General features: G+C 53.4%; 1 protein-coding gene across 15 annotated transcripts in view; it reads right to left on the bottom strand.

Annotated features, from left to right (window-relative positions):
* Positions 1-673: 673 nt before the first annotated feature.
* The window catches only part of ABCB9 (ATP binding cassette subfamily B member 9), a 38,142-nt gene continuing 11,932 nt past the window's right edge, over positions 674-26,883 (bottom strand). For 13 of the 15 annotated variants that reach the window (XM_073789980.1, XM_073789979.1, XM_073789978.1 and 10 more), the window contains 11 exons: positions 21,374-22,058; positions 17,139-17,253; positions 16,433-16,563; positions 15,283-15,488; positions 12,903-13,100; positions 11,475-11,603; positions 9,339-9,527; positions 8,700-8,873; positions 6,414-6,573; positions 4,699-4,835; positions 677-2,267 (listed from right to left, as the gene is read on the bottom strand). In XM_073789980.1, the coding sequence (XP_073646081.1) occupies positions 2,007-2,267; positions 4,699-4,835; positions 6,414-6,573; positions 8,700-8,873; positions 9,339-9,527; positions 11,475-11,603; positions 12,903-13,100; positions 15,283-15,488; positions 16,433-16,563; positions 17,139-17,253; positions 21,374-21,974 (2,301 nt within the window). In that variant the 5' untranslated portion in view covers positions 21,975-22,058 and the 3' untranslated portion in view covers positions 677-2,006. Of the gene's footprint in view, positions 2,268-4,698; positions 4,836-6,413; positions 6,574-8,699; positions 8,874-9,338; positions 9,528-11,474; positions 11,604-12,902; positions 13,101-15,282; positions 15,489-16,432; positions 16,564-17,138; positions 17,254-21,373; positions 22,059-26,883 lie in introns of all 15 variants that reach the window. The other 2 variants (XM_073789984.1, XM_073789985.1) reach the window with 2 other exon arrangements.

The following is a 26,883-nucleotide window of genomic DNA, read 5'->3' as shown; positions in this document are numbered from 1 at the left end:
ATGGGGTCTTGGCGGTGTGGCACAGGGACCATTAACCTCTCTGAGCTTCGGATTCCTCAACTTTAAAATGGGGGAGAGGGACTTCCCTGGTGGTCCAGTGGTTAGGACTCCGTGCTTCCACTGCAGGGGGTACGGGTTCGATGCCCGGTCGGGGAACAAAGGTCCTGCATGCCACACGACACAGCCTAAATAAATAAATAACAATTTTCAAATGGGGAGAGAACCGGTTGTTGTGAGGATTAAATGAGAATGGATGATAAGCACCTGGTGTCTCTCCGATTCCACCTGAAACCCCAGCCTGGGCCCGAGCAGGTTCTTGCTGTGGGACCCAGTTCTCAGTTTCATGATGGCTTCTTCAGGTGGGGAGCCAGAGGGTCCTGGATAAATGAGATGCTCCAGGCAGGCCCAAGCCCCTGAGGGCAAGCAGGGGACCCAGCTGGCAACAGTCTGGGTCTCAGGCCTTGGTTTAACTGGCAGGAAAACGGGTACACGGCAGACGTGGAGCTGGTATATGCAGTGTGACTGTACCAGTAGTTAAAATATTGAAATACTTCTCTACTAGTTGGTAAAAGCCACTGCCCAGCCCCCCTCCCAGGACCCCAGACTCCCACACAATCCAGCAAGTAAGAAGCACCACCAGGAGGTCTTCCTGTGCCCGTCCTAAGCCTCTCTTCTGATTGAGCTGTTCTGCTGCGTAATATTTCTTGGCGCCATGGGCTGGTGGGCGTGGGGCGCCCTGTCCCTGATGGAAAAAAACAGGTGGCATTTGCTGGGTCTCGGCTTTCCCGGGAGGTACAGAAGCCCCAGGGATTTAGAGGAGACAGGTCTCTGTTATCCCGCACAAGCCCCATGGAGGCAGACAGACAGACATGGATGTCTGCGCTGGGGTCCTGGGGACGTGAAGGGGCTCCTGGACACTGGGCGGAGGCCCTAGACCACTCAAAGTCTCCCCACAACTACACCAGGCAGGGCCGGGGGAGAGTTAGTGCATGGAGAAACCTAACCAGGTGATGAGGCAGACGGCCCAGGAAGAGGTCAGAAGTCAGGGGTCAGAGGTAGTATACTTTATTAACCGGGTTCTCCCAACATCTTGCAACCCCGCTACAAAGCCAGACCTGGGCTTTGCCAGTGTCCCGTCCACTGGACAGGGAAGAGAACGCGACTCCCAAACGTCCAAAGGGCCTCAGAAGAGCAGAGCTGCAGGGTGGATGGGGGAAGGGGCCGCCAGCCATGGGAGGGGCAGGGGGAGGGGCTAGCGCTGGGCGCTGGGCCAGGGACACCCTGAGGCTCCGCCAGGCCTGGCCAGCCCCTCACTCTCCCACTTAAGGTCCGTAGTGGTTCACAGTGAGACTGGCTTAGATTTGGGAGGGCGGAAGGGGTGAGGGCAGGCAGGTGCCTTCCACTCCCCACCCACCCTTGGCCTGACTCACAGAGCTGGGAAGAGGGAGAGACAGGAAGTCCCCTCCCCGTGTTCCCACCCCCGCACCCCGGGACAGGGAAGCCCCTTCTCTCCAGGGGCAGAGGGTAGAGGCCTAGTTCTCCCTGACATCCCCCAGGCTCCTAGGAAGGGTCATTCACTCCTGGCTCAGAAGTCTCTAGAACTTGCCCATCATTGCTCCCAATTAGAAAAATGTTTTTGAAATCTAGGAGATTGGGGCCCATCAGAACCAAGCAGTAAAAAACCTGGTTAAGATCTTGGTTTAAAAAGGTAGCTCTACCTTCACTTAGAAACCTTGGGAGACCAGCTGGAGAGACCAGTGGTGTCTCCACTGCCCAGACTGGAGGGGGTCGTTCATGGCAGCAGGGGGCTGGTGGTGGCCCGGGGAACAGGGTGGGAACCGGGGGCGAGACGCAGGAAGCGGGGACACGTGGCACAGGGCAGCTGGCCCTCCAGTGCCGTGGACCTGGGCTCGGAGGGCAGCGGGGGCGGCCGGCGGGCCCCCGTGGGCACATCTGCCAGGTGGGCACTGGAGCCTCTGCCCCACCAGGAGAGGCAGGGCCCACGGTCAGGCCTTGTGACCGCCGTTGCCCGGCGGCTCCCTGTGGCCGGCTGTGCAGTCCGAGGCGGGCTCGAGCCCCAGCATCTGCCGCTGCACCAGCCTGGCGTAGAGGCCGCCCTGGGCCAGCAGCTGCTGGTGTGTGCCCTGCTGCACCACGCGGCCCTTGTCCAGCACCACGATGAGGTGCGCCCGCTCCACCGTGCTCAGCCGGTGTGCGATGATGAGCACCGTGTGCTTCTGCAGGTTGCCGTGGATGGCCTGCTGGATCTGTGGAAACAGGAGGGCGCCGGCTCACACGGGCGTCTCCGCCGCCACCCACTGCCCCGCCCGGTCCCGGCTGGGATCCCAGATCCACCGCGTCCTGTAGATGCTCAGCCTCTCTGAGGCTTCCTTACTTGTAAAGCAAGGGCTGGCACAGGACCTGCTTCCTGGCTTTTGTCCACGGGGGACGGAGCTCAGAGACTGACACAGGGCAGCGCCCGGCGGATGACAGGGGGGCCCCGAGCATGGTCGTCTTCTCGTCTTCCTGCTCCTTCCCCTAGCCTTGGCCTTGGTTAACGGTCTCACCGTCAGCCCCGAAGCTCACGCCGACAAAACCAGCATCACCTGGTTCCTCATCCTTCCCTTATCACCGGAATCCGACCCATCAGCAGGTCCTGCAGCTCCATCTCCCCGCTGTGTCTCTGTGCCATCTTTCCACCTCTGCCACCATTCCTTCTGACCTGCCCTGCTCCCATCCATTCCCCACGTGGATTTAACATTTTTAATCAGTTCTTGTTGAACTCATGCCCCAAGCCCTCCAAGAGCTTCTTGTCCCATTTAGGATAAAATCCAAACTCCTGGGGGAGTTTTAGGGCCGTGAAACTATTCTGCATAACATGACATTCTGCATTTGTCAAAACCCGTAGAATACGCAACACAAACAGTGACCCCTCATATGAACTGTGGTCTTGAGTTAGAAATAATGCATTAATGCCAGCTTGTCAACTGGAACCAAGGTACCGCTAATGCAAGATGTTAATAACAGGCGACATTGTTCGTGGTGTGGGGAGGGGGATATACGGGAACTCTCTGTACTTTCTGCTTAATTTTCTTTAAACCTAAACCTGCTCTAAAAAAATAAAATAAAAATCTATTAATGGAAAACAATCCAAACTCCTTTCCAGGGCCTGAGGAGCTTGTGTCCCCCTATGACTCTGTCCTTGCCTCACCCCACCGCCAGCCACGCTGACCGTGGGGCTTGGCTGTGGACCTGCTCTGGGACTTTGCCCCCACTGCCCCCTCTCCCTGGGACTCTCTTACCCAGCCCCCCTCTGGCTGTCTCCTTTCCTTTCTGGTCTCAGCTCAAGTGGGACCTGATGACCCTGGTTCTGTTGGCATGAACTGCAGGATTCTTGGCACGTGTGACCCCATCCAAACTCTGCACTAAGATGGCCACACTCAAGGCCTTGTTGCTAGGATGACCCCAGCCCCTAAATGCCCAGTGCTGCCAGGAGAATTGACTTCTAGACATCACCTGATGGTGGGCCCCAGAGCTCCCTTTCTTAGAGCATTTACCAAAAAGGGCTTATAATTGTAAAACCTTCCCCTGTCCCCTGGAGATATATATATGCAGATCTCCTAAAACTCAGGAATGTTTTTCTCCGGGACCTGAATGCCATCTCATTGTAATCATGGGAAGGAAAGGGCCCCTGTCTCCCAGTCTCGGTAGAGGACAACCACTGCTGGCCAGCAGCCATGGGGACAGATCACACTTGCACTGCCCAGCCCTTTGTGAGTTTCTCCTGGTCCCCCACTCTTGCGCCCTCCCTATACCCTCAATCTCTCTGTGAAAGGCTCCGTCACCACTGTCACCCCTGCACAGGAATGGGGCTCAGTTCTTTTCCCTACTGACAGTAGCTACTAATAAAATCTGTTTTCCCAGCTTTAACTAATGTCCAGCAGTGTTTCTCTTTGACGGTAGTGACCCTTCCCTCAATCTCTCTATCCCATGACTGTTTCTTCTTCTTCTTTTGTTTTTTTTTTTTTTGGCCGCACTGTGCGGCATCTGGGATCTTAGTTCCCCAACCAGGGATCGAACCCGCGTCCCCAGCCCTGGAAACGCAGAGTCTTAACTGCTGGGCCGCCAGGGAAGTCCCCACATGACTGTTCCATTTTCTACATAGCACAGGCCCCAGGGTGAACTCATGCTTATCTCCTTGTTATCTGTCTCCCCCTCTGGACTGGAAACACTTTGGGGGCAGGGGCCAATGTAACCCCTGGTGCCTAGAACAGCGCCTGGTGCCTGGGAGGCGCACGTTAAATACCTGTGTAGTAAATGATTCATGGAGGGACTGAGGCAGCTGGTCCTCTTCAAATACGCTATGGGGCCCTTCTTTCTTTACCAATGAAATGAGACTCAGGGGGTAAGAGACACGCGCAAGCCATGAGCTGCAGAGTGGAGCTTCTGTCCATGTCCCACACCTCCTGACCCCTAACCTAATTCCATATAATTTCAACGCCTCGAGCCAGAGGCTGGGCCAGGGTGGCCAGGCCCTGGGCCTCCTCTGCCCCCGCTCCCTGCCCTCAGCTCCGGGACAGCCCAGTCCAGGAAGCTGCTGGCCTGGGAGGGCCCCTGCAGCCGTCTGCTGGGGGAGGGAGGGCTCTGGCCGCCTGGAGCTGCTACTGCCCCAGCATCGCCCGTTACCCAGCGACTCACCAGGAACTCGCTCTCTGCATCCAGGGCGCTGGTGGCTTCGTCCAGGATGAGCACGGGTGGGTTCCGCACCAGAGCCCGGGCCATGGCCACCCGCTGCTTCTGGCCGCCCGACAGCTGGGCACCCTTCTCCCCCGTCTCTGCGTGGCAGAGACACAGGGGCAAGTGAGCGGGAGGTGAGGCCGGTGGCCCTGGGAAGCAGCAAGCAACCCCCCCCTCTGCCTTTCCCTGCTGCCACAGGAGCTCTGCTCCCCAGGAAAAGGTGGGGCTACAAGGGCCACAGGCTGGAAACCTCATGAAAGGATGCTCTTCCTCCCTGTTCGTAAGAGGCATGCAAGTTACAACTATGTGCAATTGGTACCAAGATACCAACTTTTACCTATTAATCTGGCAAAAATCCACACGTTTGATAGCACACTGTGCTGGTGTGGCCGAGGGGAAAGGGCACTCCCTCCTCTCCCTGAGGTACTGCTGGCGCGGGCCCTGTGCTGCCGTGCACACACCGCTGTGTCTATCCGGTTGTGCTGTACAAGTCTACAGAGCACAATTACAGAGGCACAACCCTTGGACCAGCAAACCCATCTCTGTGAATATTTCCTACAGATTCACCTTCTCATGCACAGTGACTCACAGCACTGTTATTGCCAAAAAAAAAAAAAAAACAAAAACAAAGAAACAAACCACCAAATGTCCATCAACAGGAAACAGGAAATCAGTTATTTTTGAGTAAATTATTATAAAGTCACACAACAGAGTACTATGCAGTAGTTAAAAAAAGAGCAGCTTTCTAGGTATCTATATGGACAGGTCACTTAAAAAAGCTGGGGGGCAGAATAGAATGTGCTGGGTTTTTCTCTGTAAAAGGGCGGGAGGGAATAAAAATACATATTCATACTTGCATAAAGAAACTCCAAAACGACATGTAAGAAAATAATGAAAGATGTTTGGGTGGGGGCAGGGGGGCCCTGGCAGTGAAGACCAGGATGAAATAAAACTTCGCGTTGGATATCGTTATGTCTATTTTTTTAGTTTTGAATTGTATGAATAGTCCCATTGTGAGAGTTAAAATTTTTAAATATGTTAAATAAAATCTATAAGGTAATATATTGTTCAACTTATTAAATTATTTACTAATATAAAATTAAGTCACTATAATTAATGAATATAACACATATATTATTTTTAAATAATAATATTTCAGGGACTTCCCTGGTGGCGCAGTGGTTAAGAATCCACCTGCCAATGCAGGGGACATGGGTTCGAGCCCTGGTCTGGGAAGATGCCACATGCCGCGGAGCAACTAAGCCTGTGCGCCACAACTACTGAGCCCGTGTTCCACAACTACTGAGCCTGCGCTCTAGAGCCCATGCTCTGCAACAAGAGAAGCCACTGCAATGAGAAGCCCCCGCTCGCCACACTAGAGAAAGCCTGTGCGCAGCAACGAAAACCCAATGTGGCCAAAAAAGTTTAAATTAATTAATTTTAAAAAAGAAAAGAAAAAAGTGTCTTAAAAAAAAATGACGTTTTGGAACTCAACAGAGGTGGTAGTTGTAAAGCACTGTGAATGTACTAAATGCTGCTGAATTGTTCACTTAAAATACAGTGGTTAAGTTTATGTTATGTGAGTTTCAGCTGGCAGAGGGCAGTGCATAACTCAGGGCTGCATCCCTGAGGGTGGACCTCCAGGCACCGTGGAGGTGATGCTCTGGGCTCTGTACCTGTATTGTAGCCATCCTGGAGTTCCATGATGAAGCCATGGGCATTTGCCTTCTGTGCGGCCTCCACCACCACCTCGAAGGGCACGGCGGGCAGGCCGTAGGAGATGTTGTCTGTGATGGAGCGCGCGAACAGCACTGGCTCCTGGCTCACCAGGGAGATCTGCGGAGGAGGAAGGATGGGCTGTGAGAGGCCTGGAACACGTCTATCCAGCTGTCACCAGGAGCCTCGCGAGCCCTGGGCCTGAGTGACGCCGGGAGCCTTGGGTCTGAAATCTGATCAGGGCCCGTGGCCAGCAGCTGCATTCAGCTGCCTCTCTTCTTTCCGAACAGCAGAGTCCACTTTCTGCACAAGCTCTCAGCCTCCCTGACCAACAAACTGGGGCCCCGCTAAGCTTGCCGCTCTGGGCCCAGTCAAGCTCCCTGACCTCCAAGACGGAGCTTACTGGCTGCCCCTGACCTGGAAAGAAAGAGAGAAAGAGCGTGGAGTGTAACTCTGTGAGTCAGCCTGTCCCTGGCAGGAGGCAAGGGGGCACAGCAGACCCAGGCCACAAGGACCTCCCTGGATGGTGCCCCCTCCCTGTAAGAGAACAACTGAAAGGAGCTATTGTCTCATGGTCTCACTTTTAGGAATTTGTATGTAGTTGGAGGATATCATTGCAACACTGTAAATAGCAAAAAAGGAAAAAGAAAAACAAAACAAAACAATCTAGTTCTCCATAAACAGGATTGGTTAAATGATTACAGTGCACCCATAGAATCAAACTGTAATATATATATCATATTTCTATTTTTGTTTAAAAAAAGCATATGTGCCTTTATATATAGGTATGTGTATATAAAGGTAGGAAACACGTTGGAAAGGATATTGAGTAAACTGCCAATGCCGGTTCCCGACACGGAGTGGAGTTCAAAAGGTGAGGTGGAGTCACCTCAGGTCTTTGTTATGAAATTCTCTGAATATATGGGAATATGGTTAGGTTGTTGAGTTTTACTGCTCTGGGTTTATGAAAATTAAAAATTTAAATTTATAGAGAAGGTATTCACAAAAGAGGAAATCCAAATAACCAATAAACATATGAAAAGGGACTTAATATCTTTAGTCACCAGGAAAATGCAAAAGACCTCTACACTGAACTACCTCTAAATACCAACTGGTACAGATTCAGGACTGGCAATATTAACAGTCTGAGAAAATTAAGTGTCTGAGTGTGTTAACTATTGCAAAGCCTGAACAGCTCTTTCTAGGAGCCACTTCCAGAACTCTGGTGGGCAGCAGCCTGGTGGGGGCAAACATGGGACCACTTCTCCACCATCTGTCCCTGGTTATATACACATAGGTGGGAAGATTTCACAATCTGTGGCCTCCACCAACATCTACAACTGGCCAGAAGTTCTGGAATCTCTGTGCCAACTCTCAGGCTCTCATATATCTTAATGTATGTAGACAACGTAAATAGTGTCTGCTTAATAGTCGGTGTTTCTTGTATAGTGTGCAGCCTGAACAACCGTCCAGGGCATCCCTGCTCTTATACCAGCAGAGGATCAGGTGTCGAGTCTACTTTTCTGAGAGTATTACTCAAAACTGTAAGGTCATGAATAGCCTCCTTTAAATACTGGAGATAACTTAAATGCGGAACAACCTGAACTCTCATCCACTGCTAGTGGGAATGTAATGTGTAAAAAAAAAATAATAATAAAAAAAGTAAACCACCTTAATGGCAGTAACTACTAAAGGTGAGGCTCTGGGAGAACTTACCCACCCATGGGCACCGTGATATGGACTAAACTGTCCATATCGGTATTGCTGGTAATAGTAAAAAAACAGGAAACAACCGGAATATCCATCAAGAACAGAATGTATAAACGGACTGTGCCATGTTTACACAGTGGATTATCTTGCAGAAATGAAAATGAGTGAACTACAAACACAGCCTCAACCTGGAAACCTCACAAATAACACTGAGTGGAAGGAACAAGACACAAAGAATACACATGTTACGGTTCCAGCCAGACGGAGTTTAAAACTAGCAAAACACAGCTGCGCTGTTCGGGGAGGCGTAGAGATGGGAACAAAAGAAAAGCATGGAAATGACGATCGTGAGCGTCAGGCAAGACGTTGCTTCTTGTGGGGAGAGTGCTGGAATGTTCCAATTCTTGAAATGGTGATAATTCTTTGAAATGTACGTGTGTCTTGAGCCCTCTTTCCTGCACCTGTGTGCGTGCCCGTGGGAGAGAAGGTCAGACAAGGAAAGGGCGGAGGAGGGCAGCAAAGGCCCATGCACGTACCACTCGGTGCAAGTACTTGTGGTCATAGGCGCTGATGGGCTTCCCATCCAGCAGCACACGACCCCCTTCCAGGGGGTAGAAGTTCTCCAGGATGTTGACGCAGGAGCTCTTGCCACTGCCCGACGGCCCCACGAGTGCTGTCACCTTTCCTGGGGACAGGCTGAAGGAGACATTCTGCAAGGAACACGCAGACACGGTGTGGGGCCCCTGGTTCATATGCTCTGGCCTCAGACGCAGGTGGGCACCCTTCCTAGCCTGCCCCACCACCGGCACCCAGAATGCTCTCCTTTCTAGGATTGGGCAGCACTTTTATACTTGTCTCCTTTGCCTGGAATGTTCTTTCTGCAGAGAGCCATCGGCTGGCTCCTGCTCCTTGTCTAGGTCTCATATCAAATGTCACCTCCTCCGAGAAGCCCTCCTTGACTGCTAATACCATCTCTGCAGACTACCCCTGACTTATTGCCTTCCTAGCACTTCTCCAGGAATCCTTTTGTTAATATGATCTGTCTTCAGTGTTCCTGGCCTTTCAGGTTCCTGGCTGCACTGCCATGGCCTGGCCTGTAGGAGGTGCGCGAGAGATGGGATGAGGGAAAGGATGACTTCCGGGGGGTGGGGGGGGGGGCTTGGGTCTTCTCTCACCTGCAAGACTTGGGTGTGGGGCCGAGTGCGGTAGGTGAAGGTCACGTTCTCGAAGTCCACCCGGCCCTCCAGGTGGTCAGGGGCCAAGTTCCCATCATGCACCATGGTTGGCTGCCGGTCAATGAACTCGAACACCTTCTCCGCGGCGCCCACTCCTTGCATCAGGCCGCTGTAGACGGAGCCCACGGACTGCGGGGGGAGTAGACACACGTTCCTGACCCATCGACGCCCCGATCCTGGGACACCCCCGCCCCCGCCACGGTGCCAGAGAGCTGAAGGGAGTGAGGAGAGAGCAAGCACACAGCAGCAGTTCTGGGGGCGGGGTGCCCACGGGAGGCTGCTGGAGCCCCACCTGCTAGTACAGCAGATCATGACGACAATGAAAAAATGAGGACAGCAATAAAAAGTACTGGTGCCTTGTGTGTTATAGCTAAACCTCACCACCGTGCAGCAGAGTAGGTGTTATCACCCTCCAGAGGAGGAAACGGAAGCACAGAGAAGTTAAATGAACTAGGCAGAATGTGGCAGAACAGGAATCAGGCCTTCCTCTTTCAGCTGTCACAGAATTTTTAAATTTCAATTTTAAAAATGGCCCTTAATTTATACTATACATCTCCTTGGGTAAAAATATACACAAGTATAAGTGTGAATAATGACTCATTTTACTGAGTACTTATGTATGTTATGAGGTAGGTTCTATCATTATCTCCTTCCTGGTGATACGGAAACTGAGGCACAGAGAGCTCAAGTAACTTCCCCCAGGTCACACAGCCAGGAAGTGGCAGAGCCAGGATTCGAACCCAGGCACATCTGGCTCCCAAGTTCAGGCCCTTATGAGCTGTGACTGCGGGTCCTGGTTGATGAAATAGGGGTGATATTCGTACCATTGTCATGGTTCCGCGAAGACAGTGCTTAGCACATAGTAAACCCCCAACACACCACAGCTATGGCTATTATCATAATATCTGGATGTAATTATTCCTATTGAGATACAAGTGCTTATACAAGTGTATAAGTTGTCCTTCTTGCTTCATCCCAGAGGCGGCCCCGGTGATCCGAGTACTGTGTCTTGCAAGTCCTTCCTCTGTGCTTTTACAAACACATGCACGTATGTAATTAAATCATTTTGAGATGAAAAAAAAAAACCACAAATGGGATCAGACCATCCTTATGACTCGGGGATTAGCTTTTTCACTAAGAGCATGTCTTAGGGTTCTTTCCATGCCAGTGCACACAGCTCTACCTGATTTTTGTGGCTGCTGCCTAGTCTTCATAGCACAGATGGACTGTTTCTAGAATACAGATGTACTGTATTCACCCAATCGCTGGTTGACAGGCATCTAACTTTTCACCATTATAAACAATGCCGCACCGAACATCCTGGGACACATGTCTTTGCCCACTAGTGTGGATGTTTCTGAAGCACGGATTCCGAGACGCTGATTCAGATGACACTGCATGGATGACTGTAGCTAACGCGAAGTACCGTCTGCGGCAGATGCTAACCCACCCCTCCCCTGCCGCATCTTTGAGCTTTATCGTTGCAGGACACAGAGGCTCAATCTTAATGCCGGAGGGCTTTGTGGGGGGAGGGAGGCAGACCGGAGGAGCACTCCGAGCATCCTCCAGCAGCGACCGATGGCAGCTTCCGCACAAGCACGCCAGCTCCCTAGTCTCGGGACCTGCTGGTGGGGGCAGCCAAATTAAGACATAGTCTATTTAAAAAAAAAAACAACCCACTCTGTTCTTTTTCCATGCAGCTACTCTTCAAAGTGGGTTAAAATAAAGTCAGACCATCTGCCTCTGAACTCGGTTCCCTTACGAACGTGGTGGGCAAGTCGTTTAACCACTCTGAGCCTCAGCTTCTTTTTCTGGGTAATGGGGACTGCAGTAGCACTGACCGTGCACAGTGTGCTCGGAGAACCTTCTGAAATAATTGCTGTCGTTGCCACTTTGCTCCATAAATGGAGTTGCTGTCACTTGTATGTGTTACTCTCTTTATTTGTATTATTGGTATTGTCACATTCTTTAGAAAGAAATACCACCTCCCATGAACCCTGGAGCACCCCCATTTAGATCCCTCTCCCTTCCCTCTCCCTTCTCCCCAGGGCCCCCCTCCCCCCGCCGGCCCCTCACCTCCATACAATCTCCCAGGACAAACTCGTAGATAATGAAGGAGATGAGATTGCCGCTGGTCATCTGCCCTGAGATGACGAGGTGGCCCCCGTAGTAGAGGATACTGACCTGGACCACCAGCAGAGTGAGCTGGAGGGAAGAGGGAAAGGGGGATCTGAGTCATGGGGGCCTTGGCTCAGACCTTCCCCACAGCCTCTCTGTCCCCTGCCCTGCAGGGGAGGTGAGAGCAGCTGTGGGCACCTCACTCACAGCCACAGACTGAAACTCCAGCCTGCAGCAGGGATGGCCTCCCACAAGCTGGGGCCCTTCTGTCACTCATGCCCTCCCCGCCCTCGCCATGGAGTTTTTCCCTGCAAAGGCCCCCAGCTGGAACAGGCCATGAGCCTGGCTGGGAACAAGGCTTTCTTTGTAAGGCCCTGGCACACATACACAGCGCCCAAGCGCCTCAGCGAGGCCAAACTGGAGCTATTAGTCTTCTCCTTATTGGGAAGAGCATGGTTCAGAGAGGCTGAGTCCACTGGCTAAGGTCACACAGCAAGCCAGGCAAAGCAGACGAGGTCTGTGTTTCCATGAAGGAGGGGCTGTGTCCAGGGTGTGCTTGCCTCCAGCCCCCTCTGGTGTCTGGGGGAGTGGTCTGCGAGAGGAGTGGGACCTGCGTACCCATGACAACCCACTGGGTCCCTATTTGCCCCTCCCCATCCCAAGCCAGCGATGCTGGGTCAGAACTAGATCAATGGCTGGGCCACAGTGCCTTTGCACAATCGGCAAGAGGCGCCCCTGCTGGTGGGCAGACTGCCAAGAGGCTTGGCTAGGTGAGCTGGATTTCAGGCCCTTCTTCTCCCTAGCTGGGCACTTTTGAGGGGTGGCCCACCCTGGGGGGACCCAGAAGGTCCTTATTCCCTGCTTTCCCTGTAGACCACCCTCTCTTTCCTCCCCCTAAATTCTAAACCCTCCTCATTCCTACCCCAGCTGTTCCCCAACAGCCCACCCCCAGATGTGGCCAGCACACAGTGACAGGACCCAAGTGCTTCTTCTCCAGGAGGGGCTATAACTCACCCCCAGGGAGTGAGCTGGACACTCTAATGGGGGCATGTGTGTGGTTGTGACAAATGACCTGCAGGGAAGCCGGCCGAGGATGGGTCCCAGCTGGCCTCGGGGTGACTCCCCACCTTGGCAGGGACGCTTCCCTAGCTGGGAAAAGAAAGCTCCTACCCTGCCACCCCACGCCCAGGTGAGAGGGAGAGAGGAGGTGCCCTGCTTGAGGACATGCACCGAGAGGCTGAATTCCTTTCCAGAAAGATTCTCTGAGGACAAGCAGAAAGTTGGGACAAAGTCAAGTGTCACATCAGCATGCCTGGACCTGGGCTAATGTCCTGATCTAGGGGTCCCCCATCTTTGTGTGAGACCTGCCCGGGCCAGGGCACGTACCCCGCTGCCCCAGACGTAGTACATGTAGGCCGCAGCCTCCTTCCTGTTCAGCTTGTAGACCTGCTGCAGCTTCCGTGAGTACACCTCCGCCTCTTCCTCCTCATTGGCAAAGCTCCGGACTGTCTTCATGGCGCTGATGGTCTCCTCAGCCGTGCTGCTGGCTCTGGCCAGGGCATTCTGGACCTCTTTGGAGAGCCTCTATGGGTGGGAGGCGTGACAAGAAGGAAGAGACCCCAAAACACACAGTCTCACCCTCTGCCTGAGCCCCCAGGCCTCTCTGGTGTTTTCTATCTTTAGCTGGTGCCAGCTCTGTGCAGGGAGTTCCAGGGACAAGGGGATAAGACCCAGCTCCCCTCCTCCCCCATTCCCTTCTAGCTTGATTTGCTGAACTCAGACTCCAGCTGGGCTCTTAGGGTGAGCTCCTGAGGCTCTAGCTCCTGAGGCATGGGGGCGCTGATCACGAGGTCATCTCCAGTATTCAGAGGAGGTTATGCGTGACCATACAGTTTTGGGTAATCCTCTGAGAAAAAGAAGTCTCAATACCTGATTCTGTGCTGGCATAAGAGCAGGGATGCCCTGGATGGTTGTTCAGGTTGTACACTACACAAGAAACACTAACTATTAAGGAGGCACCATTTACATCCAGCAACATATATTAAATTAGGTGAGAGCCTGAGGGTTGGCACAGAGATTCCAGAACTCCTAGCCAAGTTCTAGATGGTGGTGGAGGCCATGGGCTATGAAATCTGCCCTCATCGTGTGCTTATAACTGGAGACGGATGGCTGAGAAGTGGTTCCAAGTATGTGACCGCCAGGCTGCTGTCCACAGAGTTCCAGAAGGCGCCCTGGGCCACGCTATTCAGGCTTTCAGTAACCACACTCAGAATTTCACACCAGCCAGGAAGGCTGCCCAGGAGGCTGAGACAGCCTCCTCCATAGGCATGTCCCATGACCTGCGAGTCATGCCCAGGCCATCGGAAGCATGCAGTACACTCAGGCATCCTGGGAGAAGCCAGCCTGTGCCTTGCGTCATGTCTGGCTGCGGGCGATGTGTGTGGCTTGTGGCGATGACTGTATCCTACACATTCGGGTACAGGTACGAGACCTAAACAGGGCTTCTTTGAGGTCCTGCCCGGTTGAACTTAAAGGTGGGGCCTGAGGTGTGTGCAGAGGTGGGGCTGGTGCAGGGAGCTCCAGGGTTTCCTGCCCCCTCTCAGGGGTGGGCAGGAAGGCAGGAAGGGCGGTGTGGAAGGGAAACAGCTCCAACTCCAACTCATATATTTACTTTTTCTACTCAGGGAGGAAAACAGTGAGGCCGGTGACCCAGAACTGCTGGGGAGAGGGCCCTCCTGGGTGGTGAGCTCTGCCAGAGGTGACACATTGGATTGTGGGGAACGGATCCATCTGGGGGCTGGCCTCAGGTCATGGGCACCAAGGGTTCCGACCACACTGGGGACCCTGAGCTGATCACGTGTCCCAGCCCCTGCTCAGGAGTGTCCCTGCCCCCGCAGGCCTGGAGCACTGAGGAGGGGCTGCCTACACTGTCTGAACCCAGCCTGGCTCCGTTAGGGCTCAGGGGCACCCACCATCGCAGGAAGCAGGAGGAAGGTGAGGCAGGGGCCTAGCTTACAGGCTGACCTTCTGACAGAGGCAGTGCCAAGGGGCAGCCTGAGGGGACTGCTGCCTGCCCATCACTGCATCGTGGGCAAGGGCCTTGCTCCCAGGGGCCTGAGCCCTCCCCCCTGACATAAACGTATAGAAAGAGAGCAAACTTTGCACTCAGAGTGAAAACCAAACTTCCCGCAAAGGCCGACACCATCTGGCCCCTGTCATCTCCCTGCTCTCCCCTCACTCCTGGCTCTGGCCTCACCAGCCTCTCTGAGGCTCCACAAACATGTCAGGCACATTCCCACCTCAGGGCCTTTGCACTGGCTGTGCCCTCTGCTTGGAATGTGCTTCCCCGAGCCGTCCACCTCTTTACTCAAATGCCACCTTCTCAGAAATATCTATTTAAAACTGGCAACCAGCCCCAATGCTCCCAATCTCTCTCTTCATTTTTCTCCTTAGCAGTTATGATCTTTTACTGTATTATATATTTTCATTATTAGCATCATCGTTATTTATTGTCTGTTTCTCTTATTAGAATATAAGCCTCCTGAAGGCAGGGGCCCTGTCTGTTTCATTGATATAAACCAGTGCCTGGGACACGGTAGGTGCTCAATAAATATTTATTGAATGAGTGAAATGAACCAGTGAATGAACGCAAATGCAGCCTTATGATGGGTCCTTCACTAGCCCCTGGTGGCCCCCTGAACCTGCCTAAGGGGTCACTCAGGAGCTGCCAGGGCTCAGACCCCAGCGGGGACCAGGCGGGGCCTACCTTGTAGTACTTGCCGTAGATGTCAGACACCATCATGATGATGGGGAAGCCCATGAAGGTGACCAAGGAGAGCTGCCAGGAGAGGCTGAACATGAAGACCACCACGCCCGTGACCTTGACGGTGTTCCGCAGGAAGATGTTGATATTCTGGGAGACCAGGTCGCTGACCATGGTGGTGTCCGAGGTGAGGCGGGAGATGAGGTCCCCTGGAACACAGGCAGCTCAGCTCCCGCTGTGGCAATGGGGTCACTGTGGGCAGCGGCAGGGGACCCTCGGGGAGCTCAGACCTTCCCCACCTTCTGGGCGGGGTGGGGAGGGAAGGAGAGCGGATGCCCCTTGAGGGCTGCTCTGAGCCCAGACCTTGTCACCAGCATCTCGCTTCAGCGTCACACCTCCCAGAGCACAGAGGAGGCAGCTGAGGCTCAGGAAAGGGAAGAGGCCTGCTCAGCACCACACAGCGTGGCCGTGACCGAGCCAGAGCTGAGCCCACGTCTCCTCCCTGTCACTGGCAGAGGGACCACTCCCCTCTTCCCTCACAGAAATAACAATCTGGGCTGTGGAGGAGAGAGAAACAGAAAGCCCTTTACTGACTGCTGGATACTGGGCTAAGAGTTCCACAGCAATCCCACAGGGCAGCTACCGTTATTGTTCCCATCTTACAGAGGAGAAAACAGAGGCTCAGAGAGGTGAAGTTAGTGACAAGAGTTTGCTCCCAGGCTGGTCTGCCTCAGAGCCTGGATCTGGGCCGGATGCTGTAATGTCTTCCCTGCTCTGCCCTGCATGTCCGCCCTGCTCACTCCCATAGGAGCTGGGCCTCTCAGGCCACAGGCCTGGGTAGACCCTGCCCTTGTGCTTCCCACAAGCAAGTGGGAGGCGAGGCCTGGTTGCTGCAGGGACAGCGGGTGGCCTAGCGAGGGTCCTATAGTGGCCGCAGTTCACACCAAAACCTCAGCCGGCAGGCCAGCTCCCCAGGGCTCAGGCAGGGCCGGAGGCCCAAGCCAGCCTCCCGGGGTGTCCCCATCCTGAACTGGATGGCAGGAAAAGCCATCAGGACTGAGACCATGGACGTGCCCACTTAAATCCTCAATGCAAGGCAAGCCCACCTGGCCGGGCCCAGCCCCAGGTCACCCGAGGCCCCAGGAGGACCAACCTGTGCGATTCTCGTCAAAGAAGCTCGTCTCCTGAGACACCAGCGAGCGGAAGAGACGGTTCCGAAGGCGAATGTTCAGTCTGGCAAATATGAGGGTAAAAATGCCGCCCCGAACACCTGCGGCAAATGAGCTAATTGCAGATAAGAGATGTTACATATAGCACGACGTCCTTCCGACAACCAACCGCCACCCCCGCCACCCCCCGCTGGCAGGCGTGGGCCCCTCGCAGGGCAGAGACTGGGCGGCACCCCGACCTCGAGCCCACTCTCCGGAGCCAGCACCTCCACGGGGCTTCCCTGTTCCCAACAGGAGCTCCCAAGGTGAGGGCACAGAGGGGACTGCGTTTACTGTGGGTGAAGGGCCCAGCTCCACCAGCCAGACCCCTCTCCCTCCCAGAGGAGCACAGACAAGGCTGGTCCTTGTTTCCCATTTGGAAAACCGAGGGGGGTGGGAGGGTGCCGGTGAAAGGGGAATCCCGAGGACTGAAGCCATCTGTAGGGACAAAAGGGCGCTGCTCTAGGGTGGCTCAATCAAAGGGACAGAACTAAGCCAGTTGGGTTGTTAGTTACCACGGGGACCAGCTGAGGCACAGGCTCCCCGGGGGCATTTCCTGGGCCTCCCTGGCCCCTTTTCCTCTGGGGAGCTGGCCCTGCCCTCCTTCCCCGCGGCAGGCCTGGGCGGGTGGGGGAGGGCAGGGGCTGCTACCTGCCGATGGCCAGCGCACACATGACGGTGACGGCCGTGCTGAACTGCTCCATGCTCTTCTGAATGACGATGCCATCAATGGCCCGGCCCGTGTAGTAAGGGAGGAAGGTCTCTCCTGCGGAGACAGGGCGGGCTCAGGGGGCATCGGCACCCAGGGGAGCCTCTGTCCTTCCTCCTGAGCCTCTGGAAGCCCCCATACCACCCACAGCGCTGACTCCACCGTGGGGTTTTCTCTCTCGGCAAACTCCTGCTTCTCAACGGGGCAGGGGGCAGGGAAGGGGTCCCACACTGCTTAATGTCCTCTCTTTTCAGAGAACAGGAACACGGGAAATGTGAGTGACTTAATCTATACAGACTGGGTCATGCTATCGTGAATAATGGCGACCAGTCATCGAGCACACAGAGACAAGGGGCTCCCGTGTGACGGTTCACCCCCTCTGCACGTGGACCCTGAAGTCGGCTCTGTTATCACCCATTTTACAGATGAGCAAAGTGGAGCTGAAAAGGTGAGCTGACGATTGCTCCGCCACACAGCTGGTGGCTGACAGACGCCAAAGTTGACTTCTCTTTGGCCGAGGGTTCAGAGTCCAAATTCTAGACCCTCAGAGTATGTTGGTATTCTGGTTCTGAGCAATGCTGTAAATTGCCACCCCGCCCCTCTTGAGGGGTCACTTTACAGTTTGTCAGATAATTTCTTACCCATATGTCCTGCTATATCTTCACAACAATCTTGGGTGGACGTGGGGAGGGGGGCATTGGGCAGGGATGTCACCCCATTTCACATGGGAGTGGGAGACTCAGAGAGGCGGAGTAATTCGCCCAAGGTCCCACAGCAATTAAGAGGAAGGGCCAGGACTCAAACCCAAATGAGCTTCCTATCTGGGGGCTCGTTCCTTGTGCCTTCCCTCCCAATAACCCAGAGTAAGTTCCCGCTCCCATCTTATGGAAATGACGGACACGGAAAAGAAGGTGGTCAGACCAGGCTGTGTCCCGTTTTCACCGCAGCTCTTCCAGCAGCCATAGCCTGGCTCAGGGCTGGGCACACAGGAGTCACTCAATAAAGGTCAATGAATGAACCCTGGGCAGGTGGGGCAGGCCCTTCCCTGGTCAGCGCTGCAGGACTGGCTCAACCAGGACAGTGGCGCTCTGGCGCCCTCTGCTGGTCTCAGCACAGGGACCACAGGGCGGCAGCTGAGAGGGCCTCTGTCTCCCCTGTGTCCTTGGCCAGATGGGGTCTCCAGGCACCCCTGTGAAGTTCTACCTCAGCTGAATCGCTGCCTCAGTTTACCTACAGGGGAGTAAAGGGCATCAGCGAGCTCTAGCAGCATTATGATTCCAGCAAGCACCAGTGATGATATTAACCACCATGGACGTTTATGGAGCCCTTGCTGGGTAGGTGCTGTGCTAAGCAGGTATGCAAACTCTTTTGTCCAATCTGCCCAAGAACCAGGTGAAACTCTCTAGTCCATCAACAAATCCTGTGGCTCCACCTTCAAAATATTTCCAGAATTTTCTGCCTCTACTGCCCCACCCAGGTTTGTCAACCTCCTTTGGACTATCTCAGCAAACCCCTGGCTCCCCCTGCTGCCACCTTTATCCCCATCATCCTGTTCTCCACTCAACCGGCAGCAGGAGCCTGTGAAACCCAAGGCAGATCATCTCATCCAGTATCAAAGTCAAAGGCCTTACAGTGGCTGACGGCGCCCTGCACGACTGGGCCCTGCTACTGAGCTGCCTCACCTTCTTCTCTCCCCCCACTCCCTCTGCTCCAGCTGTGCTGGCCTCTCTGCTTTTCCTTTAACAATCAGGCACCTTCTTGCCTCAGGACCTTTGCACGGGCTGTTCCCTTTGCCTGGAGCACTGTTACCCCAGATAGCTGCTCCCTCATCTCTTTCAAGTCTCAAATGCTTCCCAATAACCCCATAGGTGGTCTATTATCATTCTTCCCATTTTACAGATGAGGAAACTGAGGCTCAGTCATTTGCCCAAGGTTATTGTAGTTAGGTTGCCAGGAAATCCGTATCTCAACGGGAGATACTCAGCACAAAACTAACCATTTTTTTTTTCACAATGGGTGGTTTTTCTTTTAGATTATAAGGTTTCAGAAAAAGCTGAACCCTACTGGATGCTGGCTGACTGAAAAATAATTGTTAATAATCACAGTACCTAACTTTTATGAAGAAGTACCTAGTTTTGCCAGGCACCGTGCTTCACCTCATTTAATTTTCACCATAACCTGAAGAAGCCCTCATTGCAGTATGAGAAGCTGAAGCTTGGCCACGTTAAGTAAACTTGATTAAAATTACTGATGAAGTCGGGGGGCCTGATTTCAAGTTGAAGCCCATAACCTTGACATAATCCTGCAGGCTGATGCAATCTGCTGGGCTGTATTTTAGGACATCTGTATTCCCTAAGCGCACACCAGCTGACAACAGCACCCTGGGAGGCAGGGGAAACGAGGCCGTGGGGGCAACATCTGCCCACACAGGCAGGACGGTCATTCATTCATGCATTCATTCACTCAGTAAGTCTGATTCTGTGCCAGGTATCAAGGGCCTTGGATGAGTCAGACCTGGCCCCTGTCCGCGAGGGGCTCAAAGCCTGGAAGGGGAGAAAGGAGAGTGGACATGTGATTTTCACGTCACCGATGCTGTAATTAAGGGCCACGGTCGGCAGAATCTGAGTAGGCGTCTCAGGAGCAGACATTTGGGCCTTGAAGCACGAGTAGGAGAAACTATCTGGTTAAATGAAAAGGGGTCATCCCAACACTCACGGCCACTAAAGTTTACTGCGAGGTTTCTGTGTGCCATGAGCTGTCCGAGGCGTCTTGCTCGGATTAACTCACTGAACCTCACAACCCCGCAACTGCTGACGCCCATTTTACAGATGAGGAGATGAGACTTAGAGAGGTTAAGTAACTTGCCTAAAATCACACAGCGGTTAAGGGGCCGGGACTGAGAGGATGGAGGACGGATGGTACAAGGAAATGGGCTCTGGGGTTCGCCTGTCCTCTTTGAGATCACTCTGGCTTTGTAGCTACTCCCAGACTCTGTCCCTGGGAGTTAAACATGTAACGACTCATAGCAGCTAACATTCCTGTACTCATCATGCCGTACCAAGCTCTGCACCTGTCCTTCTCCTCTCTGTCTTTTTTTTTTTTTTTTTTTTGCGGTACGCGGGCCTTTTACTGCTGTGGCCTCTCGCGTCACGGAGCACGGGCTCCGGACGTGCAGGCTCAGCGGCCATGGCTCACGGGCCCAGCCGCTCCGTGGCATGTGGGATCTTCCCGGACCGGGGCACGAACCCGTGTCCCCTGCATCGGCAGGCGGACTCTCAACCACTGCACCACCAGGGAAGCTCCTCCTCTCTGTCTTTTTATTCAAACTTTACAACACCTTGGGATAAGGATGCTCCCAATCCCCATTTCACAGAAGGAGGATATGAGTCTCTGAAAGGTTTGAGCACTTGCCCACGAACCCCCAGAACCCGTGGAGTTTCCACCCCGTGACGTCCCTTCCCACCCACGTTGCTGGAGTGTTGCTTTAAAACTGTTTGGACCAGATCCACAGTAACAGATACAATTTACATCACCAACCAGGACACACACACAGGCGCACACAGCTAAAATAAAAGTTTCACAAAACAATACTTAACCTTACCACAGACTACATACCCTGATGGCTCTATTCTATTCTGCTTCATTACAAAAAATGCTTTGAACCTATAAATGCCATTTCTAGGAACTTATCCTACAGATATATGCACATTTATATGAAACATGTATGAACAAGAGAAAAAGACTCAAAACAACCCAAGAGTCCAACAACGGGAGACCGACTAAATAATCTGTGGTACAGCCACACAGTGCAGTATTACACAGCCAAATAAAAGAATGAGATACCGATTGGAAAAATTCCGGGATATATTGTTAAGTGAGAAAAGCAAGACACAGAATGGAGTGTAAGAGGTGGGGAGAGTGACATGTACTTATTTGCTTGTAGCCGCATAAGGAAACGCTGGAAGCATATACAAGAAAGGAATAAAAGTGGTTTCCTGCCCACTTGGAAGCTTCCGGAACCTTCTTCTGGAGTTAGCCCTGGGCACCGGGATCAGGGCAGTCAGGAGTAGAATTAGGAGTGAAACTCTCAGTGTTTACCTTTGCATATCAATTTGATATCTGAACCACGTAAGTAAGATGTTAAAACGTGAGAGGAAAGAAGAGAGCCCTCACTTACCCAGTGCTGCCATGATGAGGAAGAAGGAGGCGGCCACGAGGAAGGCGATGTCGGGCTTGGTGTAGGACAGCAGCTTCTGCAGCGTGGCCCCGGAGGCCTGCTCGGGCGCGGGCCGGTCCTCCCCAGGGGGGCCCTCGGCCTCGGCCCCTGCCCCCCGCTCGAGGGCCTTGGCGTCCGGCTGCACCGTGGACAGCAGCCACCAGAGCAGGAAGGACGCAGCAAGTGAGATGTAGGTCCACACAAAGAGGGCCCAGAACCACGGGTCCCGGACCGGCTTGCGTACCTCGGAGAAGAGCAGCAGCTTCACCATGGTGTAGATGCCCGCGAAGAGGCACACAAGGGCGATGACCGTCCAGGAGGCCCGCAGCCGCCGGGGCCCCAGGGTGCTGTTCTTGGCCACGCCGATGGTGGCCCCCAGCAGCAGGCAGCTGCGGTACAGGCAGGCCGCCCAGAGGTCCAGCACCGAGTCAAAGATGTTGAAGTGCCGGATGTCCTCCAGGAGGCTGCGGTCCAGGTGGCTGAGGACGTAGATGGCCGTGGTCATGCCGACGTCCAAGCTCATGAAGGCCAGGGTCACTACCACTGCCTTCCACAGCTGCATCCTGCTGGCGGGTGGTGGGCAGGCACCGAGGGGCAGGCTCTAGCTCATGGGGGCAAGGCCATTGTCTGTGGGGCGAGGCCAGACCTGTAGGGGCAACAGGGCAAGGGGTTCAGGTGTGCTACTTGCTGGCTGTGTGACCTTGGGCAAGTCACCTGACGTCTCTGAGCCTCAGATTCCTCATCTGTAAAATGGCAGTGACAAGAATACTGATTTCACAGAGGTATTGTGACGGCTCCACTCATTCAAGGAATATGTATTGAGCACCCTCTGTGGGCCAGACTCTGTTCTTTGCACTGGGGATTTAACAGTGAACAAAAATAACAAAGATCCCTGCTCTTGTGGAGATGAGACACTCATGTCAGAGACAGATAATAAACATAATAACTAAATGATACAGTATGTTAAGAGATAGGGCTGGGGTGTGAGGAACGAGGGGCCATGAGGGGCGGTGAGGGCAATTTTAAATAGTGGGCCAGGGCTTCCCTGGTGGTGCAGTGGTTAAGAATCCGCCTGCCAATGCAGGGGACATGAGTTCGAGCCCTGGTCCGGGAAGATCCCACATGCCGCGGAGCAACTAAGCCCATGTGCCACAACTACTGAGCCTGTGCTCTAGAGCCTGCGAGCCACAACTACTGAGCCCGCGTGCCTAGATCCCATGCTCCGCAACAAGAGAAGCCACCGCAATGAGAAGCCCGCGCACTGCAACAAAGAGTAGCCCCCGCTCACTGCAACTGGAGACAGCCTGCGCGCAGCAACGAAGACCCAACACAGACAAAAACAAATAAACAAATAAATAAACAAATGGGGGCCAGGGAAGACATCGCTGTGAAGGTAAACCTTGAGTAAGACTGAAAGAGGTGAGGGAGTCTGCCACGTGGAGATCTGGGGGAAAAGCATTTTGGACAGGTGGAACAGACAACGCCAGAGCCTGAGGTAGGAACGTGTGGCTTGAGGGAGGCAAAGAGGCCCCATGAGGTCAGAGAGGTGAGGGTGCAGGGATGTGCAGGGCTCTGCAGATGAAACTGAAATCAGCAAAGGATATAATGAAGAGTCATTGCCTTATGACTACTACCGCTATTACTACTACAATCATTAATTTCTCTGAACCTGTTTCTTCTTTTGTAAAATGTTAGCAGGAGGTTTAATATGTGAACATCAGGTCTGGGCACAGTGCCGAGCCCGTAATAATTGCTACTGATTGTTACCACATATAGTGCATGTTTAATAAACGTTTGTCCACTTCCCTCCTCCCCACATCAGGCCTTCAGTCTCCCGAAATAAACCTGAACCCTCTTAGACCAAGAAGGGGTGTCTGCAGGCCTGTGAGCAACCCAGAGACTTTTGTATCTGCCTGGAAGTTTCCAGAATCTTTTCCTCCAGCCCAGGTTGCCCCTCGCCCTCAGCCCTAGCCCCTTGTGGTTTTCTGGAGCGCGATGTCTGCTTTGCCTAAGGTATGTCCCACGTTGGGTCCTTCAGGCCTGGACCAGGGCCTGGGAGATGCCAGGAGCTGCGGAGACACGGAGGGAGGTGGGCCTGGGGGCCTGAGTTTGGGAGTGGGGCTTGTCCAGGGCAGGACTGGGACCAGACTGGGTGTGCCCCTGAGTGCCACCTCATGACTTGGGTTCACCCCTCTCTCCCCTGGGGTCTTTGTTGTCCCATCTGCAAAATGGGCAAAGCTCTGGAGTCCCCAGCGGAGCGGAGAGGTGCAGAGCAACAGGAAGGGTGACTGTGAGTAGTGACTGGGAATGGGGGCCAGACTGAGAGACCCTCTCCCCCCACAGCTCCAGTGCTCAGACCAATGTCAGAAACCCCACACAACCCCATGAGGCTGCTGCTTCCACATTCCCATTTACAGCTGGAGAAACTGAGGCACACAGAGGCAAAAGCACATGGTCCATATCACTCAGCCAACCAAGGCCCCAGCCAGGACTCGAGCCAGTGTGTGAAGGGTCCCAGCACCTGGCTCACAATCTCGGTACCACATGCCTGACACACGGCAGGAGCCCAATTACTACAAGCAAACAGTTAGGCGGCACGGCCCTTCCTAGCAGCCCCGCCCTTTATGTGGGTCACGTGCTTTGTACGTGTCTGCTTATGTAATCCTCACAGCAACCTCACGAGATTTACACTATTATCATCCCCATTTAGCTGACGGAGAAACTGAGGCCCAGAGAAGCTAATAACTTGCCAAAGATCACACAGCTGGTGAGCAGCAGGGCCGGGATTTGAACGCAGAGCTGACTGGTTCCAAAAGCTGGGCTCTAAACTGCTAAGCTAAAGTGCTTGTCAATATAGCAAGTCCTTACTCACAGCAGCCAAGACATGGAAGCAACCTAAATGTCCATCAACAGATGAATGGGTAAAGAAGACGTGGTACATATACACAATGGAATACTACTCAGCCATAAAAAAGAATGAAATAATGCCCTTTGCAGCAACGTGGATGGACTTAGAGATTATCATACTAAGTGAAGTGAGTCAGAAAGAGAAAGACAAATACCATATGATATCACTTATATGTGGAATCTAAAATACGACACAAATATTTATGAAACAGAAACAGACTCACAGACATAGAAAACAGACTTGTGGTTACCAAAGGGTGGGGAAGGGATAAATTAGGAGTTTGGGACTAGCAGATACAAACTACTGTATATAAAACAGATAAACAACAAGGTCCTACTGTATAGCACAGGGCACTATATCCAATATCCTGTAATAAACCATAATGGAAAAGAATATGAAAAAGAATATGTATATATATGGATAACTGAATCACTTTGCTGTACACTAGAAACTAACACATTGTAAATCAACTATACTTCAATTAAATATATATATATATATACACACACACACACACATACATACATATAGCAAGTGCTAACAGAGAGTATTCACTGAAGGAGAATAGTCTATACCAGAGGGGGCTCAGCTAAGAAGCAGAACTGATGACACACAGTGACAACAATGACAAGGACAGCAGCAACAGTAACAAGAGCAGACACTTATTGATGTTATCGTGCACCTGGCACTGTTCTGAGTGATTTACATGCATTCATCCTCACAAGAATCCTATGAGGTATGTTCTATTATCATCCCCATTTTCTGGTGAGAAAATTGAGGCACAGAGAGGTTAAGTAACCTGCCTCAGGTCACACAGCTAGGAAGTGGCACACCTGGGATGTGAACCAAGGCCTTCGAGTTCCAAAATCTGTGCTCTCAACTCCAAAGGCATAATTCTTCAAAACAGCATCTCAGGGGTAGGCAAGACCTTTAATGATGCTCAGGAGGGTCTGAGATGCAGAGGGGACCCAGGGGCGTGACGGTCCCCAAGCCTGGGCCCTGCTGTCACCACAGCACTTCTAGGAAGACTCAAGTATGTTCTAGAGAAGACAGTTGCTTTGTCAGCAGCTGCCTCTCCAAGGGAAGCCAGGGCTGACTGGGATCAAGGGCAGGGGAGGGAGTGAAGGTGGGGACAGGGGAACAGACACCCCCTGCCCAGGCCCTTGTTCCACCCCCAGCCCTGGCTGGGCTGCCAGTGCAGGCTTCTATCTGCTGCAATGCAGAGGCCTCGAGGAGCCAGCAAGTGGGTGAGTGTGAGTTGGAGCCCAGGGAGGGATGCTCTTGGCCGGGTGCCTCACCAGGCCTCCTGGCCAAGCTACTGCCGGCTGCCTGGGCCCCGTCAGCCACCTTGGCTGCAACTCACCTCTTGGTGGGTACAAGGAGTCCCTTAGCTGCCGGGAAGGAGCTGGGATTCAGAAGTGGGACAGGAGGCAGAAGCCCAGGGGCTTGGCCAGCCCTCCCCATCCCGACTCCCAGTCACTGGGTCAGTCCCTTCCCGACACCCTCTGCTTCGGGTAATGTCATTTGACAACCACCCACATGGGAGCCCCAGCTGTTTATCTTCTTCACTGGAATAAAAGAAAATTTTGCACTCCAGCATCACAGACTATTTGAACCACGTTTTACAGATGGGGAAACTAAGGCCCAGAGAGGGAGGGAGGGAGGCTTGTCTAAGGTCACCCCGTGAGCTGGGGACAGAACAGCAAGAGCACCGGGGTCCCCATCTCCTAAGTGCTGAGTCCTTCTACTCCAGGCTCTGATGGAGCAGAATCCAACTTGGGTCAGGTTACAGCCCTCAGTGGGGACAGACTACTCTGTTATTTTTTTTTTTTTTTTTTTTTTTTGCGGTACGCGGGCCTCTCACTGTTGTGGCCTCTCCTGTTGTGGAGCACAGGCTCCGGACGCGCAGGCTCAGCGGCCATGGCTCACGGGCCCAGCTGCTCCGTGGCATGTGGGATCTTCCCGGACCGGGGCACGAACCCGTGTCCCCTGCATCGGCAGGCGGACTCTCAACCACTGCGCCACCAGGGAAGCCCCTACTCTGTTATTTTTAAAGTTACTGAGCAGGAGAGTGAAGGGGACGAGACCACCAGCCAAGACTGGGAGGAGGGGAGGATGGGGGCCAGTGGGCTGGTTGGAGCCATGTCCCAGCACACCATCTGCCTGACCTGGAGGACGCAACTGAGCTTGGCCAGGTGGAGCAGGAGGGCAAATCGTGGGCACAAGGGTGACGTGTGTGCCCCAAGGGACAAGGACAAGGTGGTGGCCAGAGGTCAGAGCAGGCACTGCCCAGGGTCTGCTGTGCCCAGGAAGACAGGGCCAACTCGCCTTGACCCCAAGAGCTAAGGAATGGCACAGGATTAGCAATTGACCACATCCCCACTGCAGGTCCTGTCAAAGGCTTTTCTTCCCAGTAGAAGAAATGGTGGTTGGGGCATGTCCAGCTGTCAGGTGCACAAAAGGAAAGTCTGGAACGGCCAGGAGATAACAAATAGCAATTATTATCATAACCACAGCAGCTACAGTTTATGGGGTGTTACTAAGTGCCTGACAATGTGCTAAG

This window comes from Tursiops truncatus, chromosome 13 (assembly GCF_011762595.2).
Source record: "Tursiops truncatus isolate mTurTru1 chromosome 13, mTurTru1.mat.Y, whole genome shotgun sequence".
Taxonomy (NCBI): domain Eukaryota; kingdom Metazoa; phylum Chordata; class Mammalia; order Artiodactyla; family Delphinidae; genus Tursiops; species Tursiops truncatus.
The sequence above is the reverse complement of the archived record's forward strand: the minus strand, read 5'-3'. Positions and strand labels throughout refer to the sequence as shown.